This window comes from Heterodontus francisci, chromosome 27, assembly GCF_036365525.1.
Source record: "Heterodontus francisci isolate sHetFra1 chromosome 27, sHetFra1.hap1, whole genome shotgun sequence".
Classification (NCBI taxonomy): domain Eukaryota; kingdom Metazoa; phylum Chordata; class Chondrichthyes; order Heterodontiformes; family Heterodontidae; genus Heterodontus; species Heterodontus francisci.
In genome coordinates this window covers 27341526-27359848 of record NC_090397.1, presented here as the reverse complement: position 1 = coordinate 27359848, position 18323 = coordinate 27341526, and the positions used below count along the sequence as shown (strand labels likewise).

The window sequence follows — 18323 nt, the reverse complement described above, 5'->3', positions numbered from 1 at the left end:
ACCTTGTAAATTCTAGCGAAAACAGGCCTAATTTGTGTAATCTCTCAAAGAACAAAGAACAAAGAACAGTACAGCATAGGAACAGGCCATTCGACCCTCCAAGCCTGCGCCGATCTTGATGCCTGCCTAAACTAACACCTTCTGCACTTCCAGGGCCCATATCCCTCTATTCCCTTCCTATTCATATATTTGTCAAGATGTCTCTTAAACGTTGCTATCGTATCTGCTTCCACCACCTCCCCTGGCAGCAAGTTCCAGGCACTCACCACCCTCTGTGTAAAAAACTTGCCTCGCACATCCCCTCTAAACTTTGCCCCTCGCACCTTAAACCTATGTCCCCTAGTAACTGACTCTTCCACCCTGGGAAAAAGCATCTGACTATCCACTCTGTCCATGCCACTCATAACTTTGTAAACCTCTATCATGTCAACCCTCCACCTCTGTCGTTCCAGTGAAAACAATCCAAGTTTATCCAACCTCTCCTCATAGCTAATGCCCTCCAGACCAGGCAACATCCTGGTAAACCTCTTCTGTACCCTCTCCAAAGCCTCCACGTCCTTCTGGTAGTGTGGCGACCAGAAGTGCACGCAATATTCAAAGTTCATTTACGTCCAAATCGTTACTATATACCACAATATGCAGGGGACCTAGTACTGAGCCTTGTGGAACCCCCCCTGGAAACAACCTTCTAGTCACAAAAACATCAGTCAACAATTACCCTTTGTTTCCTGCCACTGAGCCAATTTTGTATCCAGCTTGCTACATTCCCCTGGATCCCATGGTCTTTTTTTTTGCCATGTCAAAAGCCTTGCTAAAATCCATGTAGACCACATCCACTGCACTACCTTCATCAATCCTCCTTGTTACTTCCTCAAAAAAATTCAATCAAGTTAGTCAGATACGACCTTCCCTTAACAAATCCATGCTGAATATCCTTGATTAATCTGTGCCTTTCTAAGCGAAAGTTTATCCTGTCTCTCAGAATTTATTCCCATAATTTGCCTACTATTGAGGTAAGTTTGACTGGCCTGTAATTATTCAGTCTGTCCCTCGTTCCCTTTTTAAACAAGGGTACAATATTAGCAGACTTCCAATTCTCCAGCACCACACCTGCATCCAGTGAGGATTGGAAAATGATGGTCAGACCTTCCGCTATTTCCTTGCTGGCTTCTTTTGATAGCCTGGGATACATTTCATCTGCCGCCTCCACGCATAGGTAACCTTTTTGGTCTTTAATGGACCCTACTCTTTCCTTATTTATCCTCTGACTGATATTCTTATATCACTTATATTCAGAAAACATCTTTGGACTTTCCTTGATTTTACTGTGGAAGAGCCTGTCACTCTAGAATTGACCTTTATAGCCATTCCAGGCGCTGCTTCACAAACCACTGACCACCTCCAGGCGCTTACCCATTGTCTCTCAAGATAAGGAGTCCAAAGAAGACTTGCCAATATTCTTTCATGCCTCTCTGTGCTTTCCTAATTTCCTTTTCGATTTCACCCCTCCGCTTTCTATACGACTCTTGGCTTTCTGTAGTATTGAGTTCTCGGTGTCTGACATAAGCATTCCTTTTCTGCCTTAGAATATTCTGCCAGCTCCTTGAGATCCAAGGGGCTCTAGATTTGGCCGTCCCACCCGTTTTCTTTGTGGGAACATGTTTACTCTGAACCCCCGAATCTCCCCTTTGAATGCCTCCTACTGCTCTGACAATGATTTACCTTCAAGTAGCTGTTTCTAGTCCACTTTTGCTAAATCCCTTCTCAGCTTAGTAAAATTGGCCTTACCCCAATTTAGAACTTTAATTCCTGTTCTAGCTCTATTCTTTTCCATTATTGTGTTAAAACTAACTGAATTCTGGTCACTACCACCAAAATGCTTTCCTGCTGCCACTCCTTCCACCTGCTCTGCTTCATTACCTAAAACCAAGTCCAGAACCACATCCTCTCTTGCTACATACTGACCAAAAACGTTCTCCTGAATGCACCTTAAGAATTCTGTTCCCTCCATTCTTTACGCACTTCCTGGTTCACTGCTCTGATGATGTGATGTATCAGGGGCAGGGGCAGGGGGAGGGGGGCTGTTTTTGGGATGGGGTGGGGGAGGGGGGTGGGGGAGGGGGGTGGGAGAGCCGCAGGTATTGCAGAGCAGTTTTATTCACTTCAATGAGAGCTGCCATTTTAGACTGTCCTAAGCAGCCAATCCCAAGAGACATAGGGCTGAATTTTACTGGCCCCTTGACACCGTGGGTCGCGGCACTGGGGCTGGTAAAATATTACGGGGAGAGGCCCGCAACGTCGAGAAGGACCTGCCACATATTACTGGCAGCGGGGAGACCTCAGTGCAGCCTCCCCGCAGCCTAGCGGTGGGCCCTTCATCTGCATATTCAAATGAACATAACTGAGATGTTAATAAATTTACCCGCAGGCGGCGGACGTCCCACGCCGATTTTATGGCCTCCGTTCGGCCTTTGTGTGCCTTTGGAACTCCGTATGGAGTTCTGAGGCGAGAACCTGGTGGGGAGGGCGGGGAAGAATAACATTTTCAGGGTGGTGGGGTGGAGGAGTGAGGAAAACATTTGTTATTGGCTGTGGGGATGGTGGGAAGGGGTTGAGGGTCAAAGGGAACAAATGTCGGGGGGAAAAGCTCGTGATACTAATAAAATTTTATCATGACGGTAGAGGGCAATTAATGTATGAGCTACCCATTGGGGGATGGGAGACAGGATTTAGAGTTGAAATAACATTTTATTTTTATATCCCAGAGACTGGGACCTTTAAATATTAAAATGTTACTGAAGGCTTGAAGCCCTTTAAAAATGGAGCTGGTGCCTGCACGGTGGCCTCCCCTACCCGTTAAGGGGGACAGCCACTCCCCCCACCCCCCACACATTTAAATGAGCCCCCATGCCAAATATCGCAGGGGCTCCTCGACGGCTCTTCCGTGTTGGAAGGCCGCCAAATTGAAAGTGCGCCACTGAGGAATACGGCATGCGGTTAAAATGCAGTCCATAACCACAGGATGTTCAATACCAACCAGGCGTGCAACCATATCCAGCTGACAGTACCTTCTTCCATGGTCATATAACTCTGCAAAAACTCCTTTAGTCCATTAAACATGCTAACTTTTATTGAAATGAATAGAGGTGCTGATGGTACTATAGCAGCCAAGTGCCTGAAGAGGGAAGGTGAATTTAAATGGCAGGTCTCCAAAAGGGTAAAAACAATGTTAATTTTCTAACTTATCTTTAAAGGACAGAGCGGAGCCTTCACTTTGAGAAGAAATGGGAACAACACAGCAAAAGGATGCTGGAAAAAGTATCACTTGGCATGAACATATGATCATCTGTAGTTTCTTCTGCTCCCAAGAATCTGGGAGCTATTGAAATGCACCATAGATTAAAAGTATTTCTCAAGATTTCAATCAGAATGCCTTTAATGGAAAAACTACATTAGTGTACATTGCATATAAATGTGTTCCAAATTTGCACTATGGGCTTCCTTCAAATTTGTTGACTAAGTTGATATTGAAATATATGCACCACCATCACTGTCACCCAAGTATCTATATCGCTATTCACTAACTGCTGGGAAATCCTTTAGTATCTTGTAAATGGTTAGAAAATAGTTCCTTTTTAATCAATGTATAAATGAACAAAATAGTTAAAAATAAGTGATGTTTAATGATTGCTATATCCAAAATTAGTATTGTTCTTGAAAGAAGTTAAGCAAAATTATTGTCAATATCATTAACATATACAAAATAATGTGTTTAAAATATTATCAGGACTAAAATATGAAAGTGTTTATCTTTTGTTCTGGTAGTAGTCAGACATTAAAGGAGCTAAATATTTTAACCCCAAAATTGGGTGCAGTTTTCACATTGCGCAATTAGCACACGTCTGTTGAATGTAATGCAGGCAGCACGCCAACTTCATGCAGACAGCTCATTTATATGATTTCTACATGCACCCAACACTGACCTTACTGTTGATAGGTTGCACACATCAGCAAGGGACCCAAAATTGTAAGAGACCAGCACCAGTTAAAACTAGCCTGCACTGCTTAAAGGGGAGGTGAATTGTGGTTGGAGTAGACATTTGAAGTCATTTTACAACTGTTTTCTGGGTCAGAATCAATCAACAAAGGCACAGCACGGCTGAAAGCGGGCTCCAACATTTTTGGACACTGCACTGAACACCTTGGTGGAGTGTTCAGGTCTGAAGTTCTGTTAATGGATAATAAATACCTGGTAGTTCAAGATCATAGGGTGAACAGGTGTTGGGTATTAATTAGTTAATTGTATTCAAGTGTGTATACATAAAGAAGAGCCAGCCAGCACTGGTTGGTGGAGTTGTTTGGAGAGCAGAAGTAAGCTCTGTGACAAGCAATAAACAATCTTCACCAAAGGATCCTAGTCTCAGTGTCTTCTTCACAAACAGGCTTGGAAATTTCCCTAACATGGAGCAGGTGGTAAGGAGGAGAGATGTCATCTATACACAAGGGGTCAGGAGGCCCTCCAGGCACATCCTCAGAAGGCATGGACTGCAGATAGCTATGCAAGCTCCTTGTGCATATAAATTTGCAAAAACATGAATTTAGAGTCACCACAAAATAAATCTACTTTTCATTGGACTAATTTAATAAAATTAGACAAACTGAAATTTTAGCATGGTGAATATGTCTTCTGAAGATAATGAATTCCTGATGGTTGTTTACTTTCAAACTATATTTTGCTGTACGCTGTTACCAAAGCCATAGGGCACTGGTAAAAACAATAGGTTGCATTTTGAAGAATAAAACAACAAGAAGTAACACTTATCTGGAAGAATTTAAGGTTTGTGTTTGTGTGAGTTTCCACTGTATTTATAAAGATTTTTGACACTTCATATAAATATTTAGAGCTACATCTTTAAAAAAATCCTAAAGCGAACTTCAAAAGGTACGCTTAGCATGGGAGATATATTGGCAAATAGGAGAAAATAGAAAATGAAATTATAATATAGCAGTAAATTAATAACATGAAATGTATGGGTCAAAAGTGTTACCATCAAAATAACAAACGAGCAATACCTATGTATACTAATGAGAGATTAGCAAGATGTTCCTTATCTGAATAATTTGAAAATAAGGATACTGTGGTACACTGATGTGTCTTTTTAATCCATAATTCATAATTTATCTCTTCAGATATATTTCATGATATTTGATATATAGATATATATGTGAGTGTGCTATTCAACAACATTGTTGAAAAATATTTATATCAAGTCTCACAAATTATCATAAATACAACAGACATTTACACAAACTCCAATTGGTTGCTAAATAAAACCAATTTCTTATTTGTTATGACTAATCTTAATCATTGTATACACATTCACGAAAATGCATTTGAACCCAAATTATGCAGATTCTTTTCTACAATTGTCTTCCTTCCTCTTCTGAAGGTAATGGCTTTTGCTGGGACCTAATTCCATAAGCAATGGCAACCCTCAGTTACCTCTCTCAAGAGACCATTCATCTGTAATTCTGTATACTTAGTATTAGCAGGCTTTTTGGCAATAAGGGGACAATACAGTTAAGTCTGATTCTATCCTCACCTGCCATTCACACAGCTATTGTTTTTTGCAAAACATAACTGGTTCACTAGTGTCCTTCAGAAAAGGGAACTTGCACCCTTACCGGAGTCATAGAGTCATAGAGAGATACAGCAATGAAACATCCTACATGCAGGTACATGCAGTCGCAGCAAGTAGGGATTGTCAATAACTAGTGCCATGATAGTGTCACCCACATTCCAAGAACAAAGAAATAACCAGCAGGTAATGATCAGAAGTGGAAACCCTGAATGATCTTTCTACTCACTAGCACAGGGAGATTGAGATTGAAGCTGTATTCCCATGTCCTCCCACTGCTGATCTGACCTAATGACACAGCATAATAAGAAAATGAATCTGGAATCTTCATGTACGTGCCTGCGCACTGTACCAGCTAGTGAATGGAATCATTAGTGGTCACAGAAAATAGGATTCTTCATCTGTTTAATATTAAAATACATATGAAGAAAACTAATTGTGAATTGCCTTCTGGCATACCTAAACTATAGAGGTATTATAAAATAATACTACCTTCAAGAACAGCAGAGAGCTTTCTTCGAATTGTATGGTCACTGCATGTTTTTGCTGTTAAAGTTCCACATGGATGATAATGCCAGCTGCATTCATTAGGGCCGTTATAATAGTCACAATACACAGCTGTAATGTGAAATGGAAATAGTTAATTGCCAGTAATTGATCCAACATCAAAAAGGAATAGATCACATAAAAGTCCAAATATTGTTGAAATAGATTGGAAATAATCAGCACTACACCAAAACTTTGCCACAGTTACCTGATGGATTATCTCATGGTGCAGTTCATCAGGGCAGATAGATCAATCTTATAAGATCTGTGCACCAACTAATGTAACACATCACTGGAGGTGACGACCCAAAAATCTGTTTCAGATCATTCAGCATTCCAGGCATAAGCAACAACCAGGAAAGTGGCAAAGATAACAATTTAAACAGGAGTGTAAAGAAAGTCATGAAGGTAATAATGCAAATTGAAATATCCGAAAATTGCCATTTTACCTATTATTTTCACCCATAAACACTTATCTTTGATAACTCCTGCAACTTTGAGATGACCCAACAAACTCTCCAGCATTTACTGAAAAGTCTCAGTTAATATTTCCAATGAAACCAATAATTTAAGACTTACGACATCGTTCTGGAGTTCTCCAGCGGACACAAGCACCAGCTTTGCTACAAGCTTCTGCGTACACAGCTACAGCGGTACAGAAACCCAGATATTTTCCTTCCATATCACAGGCACAAGCTTCTTTAATACAAGCAGCATAGTATGGTGCTGGGTCAACCTGATAAAGACACATCACAGTGTCAGAAAACAAATGGAAGAGGTTTTATAGTACTTCATATAAACAACCAGAATGCTGACTACTATGCATGTCTTAGATTTCTTTTATCAGCATTGCCATTGAAGTGATCAATTTATGAGATCTTCCATACAAGTGGAATAAGTTAGCAATGCACCACCAAACAGTAACATTTTCTGTCCCCCTCCCCTCTTGATGGTTTGATTAATAGCTGAGATTTATCTCAACATCCAAAATCACAAAACACCATATAAGCAGTACAGAGGAAACTGTCTGAGCTCAGCCTCAACCCCTACCCTCACACCCACCCTGACAATTGAACAAAGTCCTTGAGAGACAATTGCAAATCCTTATTGAGAAATATCAGCTCAGTTTAAATAGCATAACCATTGCACTACACTCCAAGCATTAACTACCTGCAAGTGTGGGAGATTTACCTCCCACCCACTGCCCTGCTCTTGCAGCCAAGTTGGTGGTGTGGCATGTTCATTTAAACTTCTGGTCAATGTTAATACCCCTGGATGTTGCTGGTGGAGAATTCAACAATGGTGGTGCTGTTGAAGGTTAGAGGGAGAGGACTGGACCTTTTTTTTTGTTGGCGATAGTCATTGCCTGGCACGAATGTAACACAAATGTAACCTGCCAATACTCAGCCCAAACCAATGCGCGGTACCTTTAAGATTTTTTGTGTAGTTGTGCATGTGTGATATTTAACCCAGAACAAGGCCTGCACAGTACCTTCCAGGCTAGCATAGGCTGCTTCATTATCAGAGAAGTTGTGAATGAAAATCAATAATGGCCATTGAAAAACCTTACTCTTCGATATATGTTGAGAATGTTAAGCAGCAGAAGATGATTGGGACTGAGAAATTCCAACAGAGATGTCTTAGTGCTGCAATGATTGGCCTCCACCAAAAACAACCACCTTAGCCCCTCACTTTGCATCTGGTACTGCTCTGGACATTTGAGTATTTTCCACCTGGCTCGATACAGATCTCAGTGTGCTTGAACTCCTTGATGCATATTTGGTGAAATGCTGCTTTAATGTTGAGGGCAGTTATTCTCACCTCTCCTCTGGCATTCAGTTATTGCATCCATGCCTTGGTTAAGGTTATGATGGGAAGTGAAGTTGAATCAAATAATTCTTGTAGGACCTGAACGGAGTGTCGATGAGCAGGTTGTGGGAGGGGGAGCTAGATGCTGTTTGATGGCTGTATTGATTATTCCTTGCATCATTTTACTGATGGAGACTAATTCGGTCAAATTTGGCTGGATTAGATTTGTTCTGTTTTTTTGAATAAGGCATACCTGGGTAATTTTCCACATTATTGTGTAGAAGGCAGTGTCATAGCAGCGTTAGAATAGTTTGACTGAAAGTGCAGATGTTTCTGGACACAGGTCTTCAGCATTATAGCCAGCATGTTATCAGGATCCATAGCTGGTTTCAGTGCACTCAGCCACTTCTTAATGTCAAGTGGAGTAAAAATATATGGGCTGGATAATGATATCTATGATGGTGGGAACCTCAGAGAAAGGCAGAGTAGGATCATCTACTCTTGCAAGCATCAGCCTCGTCATTTGCACTTGTGCTGTACTCCACTATAGCTGAGGATGGGAATGTTCATGGAGCTTCCTCTTCCAGTTAATTAGCTGGTTCTTCCATCACCATTCATGAATGGTTGTGAAAGGGTCACACGGGTTTGTCTCTGATTTGTTTGTTGTTGAAGCACTTAGCTCTGTCTGTATCCTGTTGATTTTTTTGTTTGTTTTTTATTATTTAGAGATACAGCACTGAAACAGGCCCTTTGGCCCACCAAGTCTGTGCCAACCATCAGCCACCCATTTATACTAATCCCATATTCCTGCCACATCCCCACCTTCCCTATATTCCCCTACCACCTACTTATACTAGGGGCAATTTATAATGGCCAATTTACCTATCAACCTGCAAGTCTTTGGCTGTGGGAGGAAACTGGAGTACCCGGCGAAAACCCACGCGGTCACAGGGAGAACTTGCAAACTCCGCACAGGCAGTACCCAGAATTGAACCCGGGTCGCTGGAGCTGTGAGGCTGCGGTGCTAACCACTGCGCCACTGTGCCGCCCATTGTAACTGCACTAGTTTGGTCCCTCATTCTTAGTTCTTTTGAGCACCTGAACAGCCTTCTACACTCCCCAATGAACCAGGATTATTATTATTTTGTTTAAGCCCTTATTTTGAACAATAGAAATTTCAGTTACTGAGAAAATAAAATGGTACATATAAAATCCAAATGAAGCATTTAAGAAAACCCTTTTGAGTGATTTATGAAGGAAATAATGACTCACAGACCAAGCTGGTGACCAGATCATTAAATTACATTGGCAAGAATTTTCCATTTTTAAAACATGGAATGTGATAAAACTTTGTTGCTACAATGATGACATTAAAACCATTCAATTTTCATCCCTGTGATGGCAAGATATGTGGGTGTGCTCCACTTTGAAAATGGTTAAATATGTGCAAGTGCACTCTAATAGAAACTAATGTTTTTCATAGCTTTAAAAATATCATTAAAAATGATCAAAGTAGTAGCAATAGATTTGGAATAAAGTGTCTTACCTTACTGTGACATTTTTTAAACACTTCGTTTGCATCATTAATTATGGCGCATTTTCTCCGTGCCCATGAAGAACAAAATGGGTTTCTCTCACAAGGTAATGTCTGATTCACTGAATTAGAGCAGGACATTGTGGACTGCCAACTGTTTCCAAATTCAACGGTACTGGTCACCATGGAGTTAAATTTTGTTGTTAGATCATCTTCAGTGTCTTCATTGAAATTGCCACAGAGACCACATACTTTGTTCTAGTAAAAGTTACAAATAATCAAAAATGTTAAGGATACTAACCTGACATTTCAAAATCAATCTTCAAAATAAATTAATTAGGCTGATATGAACTGCACGTCAGAAATATGTGCAACAAGCCTATGAATGAATGCCATTTATCTGGGAAATCCTTTAATCACTATGAACTTTCCATTTTCATTGGTCTGTTCTCAGGTAGTTCACCTCAGCAGAAGTGGCAGTAATTGACCTTAGCACTGCTGGACTAGGCAAGACTACAGGGAGGAAAATCAACTCGGTTTCTCACTACAGATCATTAACCATTGGAAATGGCATATGTGAAAGTCGTGTCAGGATAGGATTGGACTGGTCACAAACCGGCTGACTTCTCTATTTAGGGTCAGCTTTGAGGAATGGTCTATCAGCCAAAGTATTAGATGGGAACAAGCGCCTGTGCGACCCCACTCCAGCATCCGTCAATATCTTCGGGAAAGGATGGCAGGAAAGTGGAAAAAAATATTTTGATCTCTGTGAGCTAGGTTATTGCTGGTTTGCATTTATGCCTCTTGGATGGTAGTGCAGGTAATATACTGTTACTCATCCATTCACATCTCATCTTTTTTTTCCTCTCTAATCTGGAAGAATTTGACATCAAGCAGACTCATTTACTTGTGAGAATGTGCTAGAAATTTGAATGCACATCGTTATTTCTTTTGCTTCTTCAGTACTTTGCCAGGCAATTTGCCTTTTAAATTTAGTCTAGTCATTACTATTATTTAACCCTCGCCCAACTGGGAAGGTCACACTATACATTGGAATATAACAGTAAGCAAGTCATGCTGCAATTATATAGCACTTTGGTGAGACCGTACTGGGAATACTATGTACAATTTTGGTCTCCTTACCTAAGGAAGGATGTACTTGCCTTAGAGGGGATGCAACAAAGGTTCACGAGATTGATTCCTGGGATAATGGATTGAGTAGAATGGGCTTATATTCTCTTGAGTTTAGAAGAATAGGAAGTAATCTCATTGAAATATATAAAATTCTTAGAGGGCTTGACAGCCAGTTTCCCCCTGGGTGAAGAATCTAGAACTAGGTGTCATAGTCTCAGGTTAATGGGTCTGCCATTTAAGATTGGAATGAGGAGAAATTTCTTCACTCAGAGTGTTGGGAATCTTTGGAATTTGCCATCCCAGAGGTTTGTGGATGCTCAGTCGTTGAGTATATTCAAGACTGAGATTAATAGACTTTTGGACACTGAGGCAATGAAGGGAAATGGGGAGAGGGTGGGAAAGTTGAACAGAGGTAGAAGATCAGTCATGAACTTATTGAATAGTGGAGCAGGCATGATGCACTGTACGGCCTATGCCTGCTCCTATAGCTTACGTTCTTATACACAGAATGTATTAATATTGTTGCATCACTGGAATCTTTCTCTAACTAATAAAAAATGGACACAACTTTGGGTCCCAACCAAAGGCCCAAGTATTGTGAACTCTGACTTTGAGGCAGACTAAGTATATAAAAGGAAAAGACTTTTGAAATAATGTACTCCAGTGTATTTTAGGACTGACAAAGTCCATAGACGTGGGTGTTGACCACCTCACTGACTTTTTTTCTGAATGCATATACTGGTCATGTGACAGCCGGCTTTGGAACATTACCCAGTCACAGAGATTGATATAACTTTGGCTAAATCAAGTGATATTTCTCCAGTTATATGATCTTCCTTATGTTGATCGGCGTGATAATTGTGGAAATTTAAGTGATTTTTTAATACAATTTTTCTCTATTTATATCACTCAACTAACTAATTGATTTCATAATGTACTCTTCTGTATCATTACAATTTCCACGTAACTGTCTGCTTTAAGAAAAAGTAAAGAATCAAAATCATATGTAAGAGAGAATACTTTAACTCAAAGCTGCACATACCCTCCAATGTTCATCTAGCGTGACTGAAAGTCTTGTGTGTTTGTCCCAAATCACAGTGATCCCATTAGAAAATGTAAGGATTAAATAGAGTCCAACAGTGTGAAGTGAATAGGAATCCTCTGTGCATCTTTCTGTAGAATTTACTTCAGAAACTTTTACTTTCCCATCTTCCAAAGTTAGTTCTTTATCCTATAAGAGACAAGCAGATTTGAAAACAGTATGTGTTATAGCGTATGTGATAATTAATGGCCCCAACTGAAAATGGTATTTTGAAAATTTCTACGAAAATGGGCAACATAGCTCGCTTATAATTGTAAATGAGCAAATATACCTGAAATATAATTTTGATATTTCTTGAACACGTCACTCCATTTTCACAGCAAGCAACATTTTCTGTTAGTATTTGGAATGTACCAGTCTGTCCTTTGCAATAGTCCTAAAATAAAGGTAGGTTTAAATAAATATGTCGAACAAAGTATAGTCTGTACAATTGTATATGGCTCAGCCAGTTCAATAATTAGTACCAGTATGTAGTATAATAACAAAAATACTCAATACAATTTCAACCATAAACCATTGTTATGCTTTATTACACAGTGGGGATCAAATTGAACCTCATTATTCCAGTTTTCCAGGCATAAAATGGGTGCAAAGCTCCAATTTAGGGGCCAAATTCCAGTGCCCAAACAGCATATTGTTTCAGGCACTGCAGAGGCGTCCCTGGCCCCCGCCTAAAACAGATGAAAGGCTCCTTAAATGTGCTAATAAGGTACCGAAAATGTAAGCTTTTAAAAAATATTTACTTGAATGCGGACCTGGAAAGAGCAGGTGTGCTGCGCCTGGCTCCATATTAAAAATGCGGGCCACTGTTAGCCACTGCTTGCCCCACTCACCAGAGTCCCTGAGCTAATGCTCCAGTCGACCAAATTCCCCCTCCCCGTCCCCCGCTCCCCAGTGACTGCTGAGTTGCCTCTGGGGCTGCATCTGGTGTTTGTGCCTCGCTCACAGTATACCACTAATGCTGGTGGACCAATGTGAAGTGGTCCTGCTGCTGGCCTTAGTTTTAAAAAAATGAAATGTTGCTCTGTTTAAACAGAATATCACTGATAATTTGAGATAACTGGTGAAGGAACCAAAGGGGTTGACGTGGAGAAATTGTTTTATGCAGCGTGTTGTTATAATCAGGAATGTACTGCCTGAAAGGCTGTTGGAAGCAAATTCAATCGTAACTTTCAAAAGGGATTTGGATCAATACTTGGAGACAAAATACTTGTAAGGCTCTGGGGAAAGAGTAGGGGAGTGGACAACTCTTTCAGATGCTGGCACAGGCATGATGCTCTGAATTGCTTCATCTGTATTTTATGACTCTATGATGGATGGGCTGTGTATATGGCTTGAACTCATTCTGTTTTATTTGTTGCTCATGAATTCTGAAAGATTGCAAATGCAGACAAAAATCAAGACTCATCCATCAGTGCATGAAACCTTCAATTTCATGTCAATTACTAGAGCCTGTATTCCAAAAAGGTTGTGAACTCGTTGGGCTGAATTTTCCTGCAGGTGTCAAGAACACAATGTCAGGCCCATTTCTAGGTCCTGGGCCGAGGCTGTCTCCATGTTCACCGGCTAGTTAGTGACAATGGGGGGATTTTTATGGATGTGTGGGGGTCTCAGCCGCCAGCTGGAGAGCCGGCGAGAGATCCGCACTGCCTTCTACAGAACGGCCTACTGAAATTATATGCCAATCAGGCAGTTGAGAGGTCGCCAGCAGTCCTTTCACGGGATCAGGATGCCAGGGGTGGAAGTCCTTCCCGTCAAGAGCCGCCGGCCAATCAAAGGCCAGCAGCTCTTTTGCTCAACAGCGCCACTGGGGAGGTAGTGGCTGCTGAAAGAAAGACACCCCTACCTGAGGCCTGGGTCGCAGAGCAACCTAGGCCAGAGATGAGTGATAGCGGGAGGGGTTTTGCAGGTTGGGTGTGGTGGGGGAGGGGGCTTTAAGGGTTGTCGGCAGCAAGGGGTGGGGTGAGGTCTTAGCAGCACCCCCATGCCTGATGCCTGAACTCTCGATCAGGCATTGGATGCCTTTGAACAAGGGACCCACCACTGGCAGCATGCAAAGCAGCCCTCACAGGTTTGCATGTCGACAGGCCTGCCCACCACTGGGTCAATACCAGCGGTGGCAGGGAGAGGCCCTTCATTGGGCATTAATTGCCGCTTAAGGGCCTCAATTGGCAACGGGGCAGGGTAGAGGCTGGAAGATGACGGTGTCCCCAACCACCACCATCCCAGCCAATTAAATGCCCTCCCCACCTACAGACTTGCCATTGGGGGAGAGCATAAAATCAAGCCTGATGGGCAAGTTCCAGAGACCGAAGTGCAGGACATCCGGCAGACCCCATTGTGAGACTGGTGGGAGTACGACTGAAGGCCAGGCAGGTGGAGCGGCAGGGAGGCACTGCAGCCACCATCAGTATCAGTGGACCGGACAAGATGTAAAGTACATATGGTTATCGGAGACATCCATCTCCACGACTTCATTATTCAACGGCAAGGTTATGCAATGGGCAGATGCCAGCCTTGCCATTTGCTCCTGGTGAGCTCTTCAGCAGCCTTAAAAGTAACAAGGCTCTGATAGCCAGCTGTGAAGACACCCCTTCTGACCTGCAGGAGGTGGGGGTGGGGGCCATGCACAACTTGCAAAATTTCAAGTGTGTCCAAAAATAAGGGCTAATTTCCCTTATAAGTGTCTTAATTAGCTGCTGTGTGGGTAGCTGCTGCCACTGGGAGGCCGCCTCTGGGAAAAGTGCACGGAAATGGGAAGATATCATGGACTTGACTAGACGGCAGCATTGCAAATTCCCACACCAATTCAGCCCACCAGGGCCGCATTTTGCCAACAGCAGCCAATTAATTGGCTGCCATCGAGGCTGCCAATCCTATTAAAGATGGCAGCCGACCCCCAAGAGCTGCCAGAACAATCAGAGGGCTGGCAGCTCAGCAGCCTCAGTAGTGCCACCTTTAGCTGTGGCCACTGCTGGGAATACACCTGGAAGATGATGGCGCAACAATGGCCAGCTCCCTCAAAGTCAGGTAAGTGGGGTCTGGGCCACCAGGGCCAGTTAGGCATGCCCTGGTGGTGGTGGGGTGATGGCTGCTAAGGGCGGGTTGCCCCATTGCCACGGGGTCAATCATTGCTGCTAAAGGCCCTTCTCTGAGCCAAAGAGTACCCAAAAAGGAGGCCCCTCCCACCCACCCAGGACCCCACTGGGGAGCCTGCCAGGTGGTCTCCCCATGCAGGTGTGGGCCTCCCAGCCACTGGTAAAATGCCAGTGGAGGCAGGAAGAGGCCCTTAATTGGCCACTTGAGTACTTAAGTGGCTCAATTGGGCTCCAAGTGGGCAAGCTGTCGGCCACCTTTCCCACCACGAGCAAAATGGCATGGCGGTGGGAAGAGAACGGGCAAAGTACCTGACATCTTCTCCCGCCATTTTGCCAGCCTTCCCGCCTTCCAGCTCTTCACCAAAGGTCTGGTAAAATTCAACCCACTTCAGAAATGTGTTCTCTCTGTTGAGGACCTTAACATATCCTTAACCAAAATAAATGCAACGTTATGATTCATTTCCTATTGAAAGTAAGTCACATATTTAGCCATTGTAACTTACCTGAACCAATATATATTCACAGTTACCCTCGTAGGTGTACCACATCTCATCAAAAGTTGTATAATGACCTTCACCATAAACCTTACAGGTCTTTGGACATGGCTTCTTAGTACAACTCCATAATCCACCCCGGCATGTACTGCAACATAAAGAACAGTGACATTGGGTTCTAAAAGTTTAAACAGCTTTTAACATATGAAATTTATTAATTTTGACGTGTTGAATCTCACCATTTCTTACAATCCTTTTGGATTACTTTTCCTTCAAGATAGCTCTCTCCTCCAAATAAACAAGGGCATTTTTCAAACAAGACACACTTTCCACTGTCATCTTCAGCTTTACCTTTAGGACAGCCACAGCCTGGTACACATTGATCTGGCTGTTATAAAAGAGAAAAAAATACTTCAGTGGTTCCCCAAAATCATTTAATATTGATGTTAAATAACATGAAATACTATAAACTTATGCTGTTTGCTGTTTCTATTTTTATTAGAACATTACAGCGCAGTACAGGCCCTTCGGCCCTCGATGTTGCACCGACCTGTGAAACCATCTGACCTACACTATTCCATTTTCATCCATATGTCTATCCAATGACCACTTAAATGCCCTTAAAGTTGGCGAGTCTACTACTGTTGCAGGCAGGGCGTTCCACGCCCCTACTACTCTCTGAGTAAAGAAACTACCTCTGACATCTGTCCTATATCTATCACCCCTCAACTTAAAGCTATGTCCCCTCGTGTTTGCCATCACCATCCGAGGAAAAAGACTCTCACTATCCACCCTATCTAACCCTCTGATTATCTTATATGTCTCTATTAAGTCACCTCTCCTCCTCCTTCTCTCCAACGAAAACAACCTCAAGTCCCTCAGCCTTTCCTCGTAAGACCTTCCCTCCATACCAGGCAACATCCTAGTAAATCTCCTCTGCACCCTTTCCAAAGCTTCCACATCCTTCCTATAATGCGGTGACCAGAACTGCACGCAATACTCCAGGTGCGGTCTCACCAGAGTTTTGTACAGCTGCAGCATGACCTCGTGGCTCCGAAACTCGATCCCCCTACAAATAAAAGCTAACACACTTCTTAACAGCCCTATTAACCTGGGTAGCAACTTTCAGGGATTTATGTACCTGGACACCAAGATCTCTCTGTTCATCTACACTACCAAGAATCTTCCCATTAGCCCAGTACTCTGCATTCCTGTTACTCCTTCCAAAGTGAATCACTTCACACCTTTCCGCATTAAACTCCATTTGCCATCTCTCAGCCCAGCTCTGCAGCCTATCTATGTCCCTCTGTACCCTACAACATCCTTCGGCACTATCCACAACTCCACCGACCTTCGTGTCATCCGCAAATTTACTAACCCACCCTTCTACACCCTCTTCCAGGTCATTTATAAAAATGACAAACAGCAGTGGCCCCAAAACAGATCCTTGCGGTACACCACTAGTAACTAAACTCCAGGATGAACATTTGCCATCAACCACCACCCTCTGTCTTCTTTCAGCTAGCCAATTTCTGATCCAAAGTTCTAAATCACCTTCAACCCCATACTTCCGTATTTTCTGCAATAGCCTACCGTGGGGAACCTTATCAAATGCCTTACTGAAATCCATATACACCACATCCACTGCTTTACCCTCATTCACCTGTTTGGTCACCTTCTCGAAAAACTCAATAAGGTTTGTGAGGCACGACCTACCCTTCACAAAACCGTGCTGACTATCGCTAATGAACTTATTCTTTTCAAGATGATTATAAATCTTGTCTCTTATAACCTTTTCCAACATTTTACCCACAACCGAAGTAAGGCTCACAGGTCTATAATTACCAGGGCTGTCTCTACTCCCCTTCTTGAACAAGGGGACAACATTTGCTATCCTCCAGTCTATCGGCACTATTCCTGTCGACAATGACGACATAAAGATCAAGGACAAAGGCTCTGCAATCTCCTCCCTGGCTTCCCAGAGAATCCTAGGATAAATCCCATCTGGCCCAGGGGACTTATCTATTTTCACACTTTCCAAAATTGCTAAGACCTCCTCCTTGTGAACCTCAATCCCATCTAGCCTAGTAGTCTGAATCTCAGTATTCTCCTCGACAACATTTTCTTTCTCTACTGTAAATACGGACGAAAAATATTCATTTAACGCTTCCCCTATCTCCTCCAATTCCACACACAACTTCCCACTACTATCCTTGATTGGCCCTAATCTAACTCTAGTCATTATTTTATTCCTGATATACCTATAGAAAGCCTTAGGGTTTTCCTTGATCCTATCCGCCATGACTTCTCGTGTCCTCTCCTTGCTCTTCTTAGCTCTCCCTTTAGATCCTTCCTGGCTAGCTTGTAAATCTCAAGCGCCCTAACTGAGCCTGTCTCCACAGATGCTGCCAGACCTGCTGAGCATTTTCAGCACATTCTATTTTTATTTCAGAGTTCCAGCATCCACAGTATTTTGCTTTTAAAAACATTTGTTCCTTGGGTGATGTTAATGGAAAATCATGTTGCAGAACTCCGCAATGTAGTGAAAGAATTTTTTATGCATTTACCAACAGACCAAAATATGTCCCTCGTTATTTAGACTGGTTTGTTCAATTATATTTTTTGCATTTAACTTCTGTGTTGCATACCAGAATGTACAATTAGCAAAAGCTTGTAATGTTGGATATCACTTACACATGGTAAATTCAAGTTCCTGCATTTCTTTCCACAGTGATTCCGATTTAAGTTTCCAGCTGCTGAGCAATTCAAATATTCCTTTTCCCCAAGACACACTAATGGACAAAAAATGCAGAAAGTTATTTCATACATGTTCCAGTTCATGCTTCTAGTACTGGCAGCTTTAGAAGATACAAACAATTTACCTTGGGGGATTGGTGTAGGGGTACTCGGGGATTGATCGCACAAAATTAATCCACCTTCACAAAAGCTGAAGAGAGAAAAGAGAAG

General features: G+C 42.3%; 1 protein-coding gene across 1 annotated transcript in view; it reads right to left on the bottom strand.

Moving 5' to 3' along the window:
- LOC137384930 (mucin-19-like) overlaps window positions 1-18323 on the bottom strand; it is a 41597-nt gene that overhangs the window by 8820 nt on the left and 14454 nt on the right. The window contains exons 11-19 of the mRNA XM_068059639.1: window positions 18239-18303; window positions 18051-18148; window positions 15596-15744; window positions 15366-15504; window positions 12036-12140; window positions 11705-11893; window positions 9541-9786; window positions 6765-6921; window positions 6132-6257 (exon numbers count right to left, since the gene is read on the bottom strand). Coding sequence (XP_067915740.1) covers window positions 6132-6257; window positions 6765-6921; window positions 9541-9786; window positions 11705-11893; window positions 12036-12140; window positions 15366-15504; window positions 15596-15744; window positions 18051-18148; window positions 18239-18303 — 1274 coding nt within the window. The remainder of the gene's footprint in view (window positions 1-6131; window positions 6258-6764; window positions 6922-9540; window positions 9787-11704; window positions 11894-12035; window positions 12141-15365; window positions 15505-15595; window positions 15745-18050; window positions 18149-18238; window positions 18304-18323) is intronic.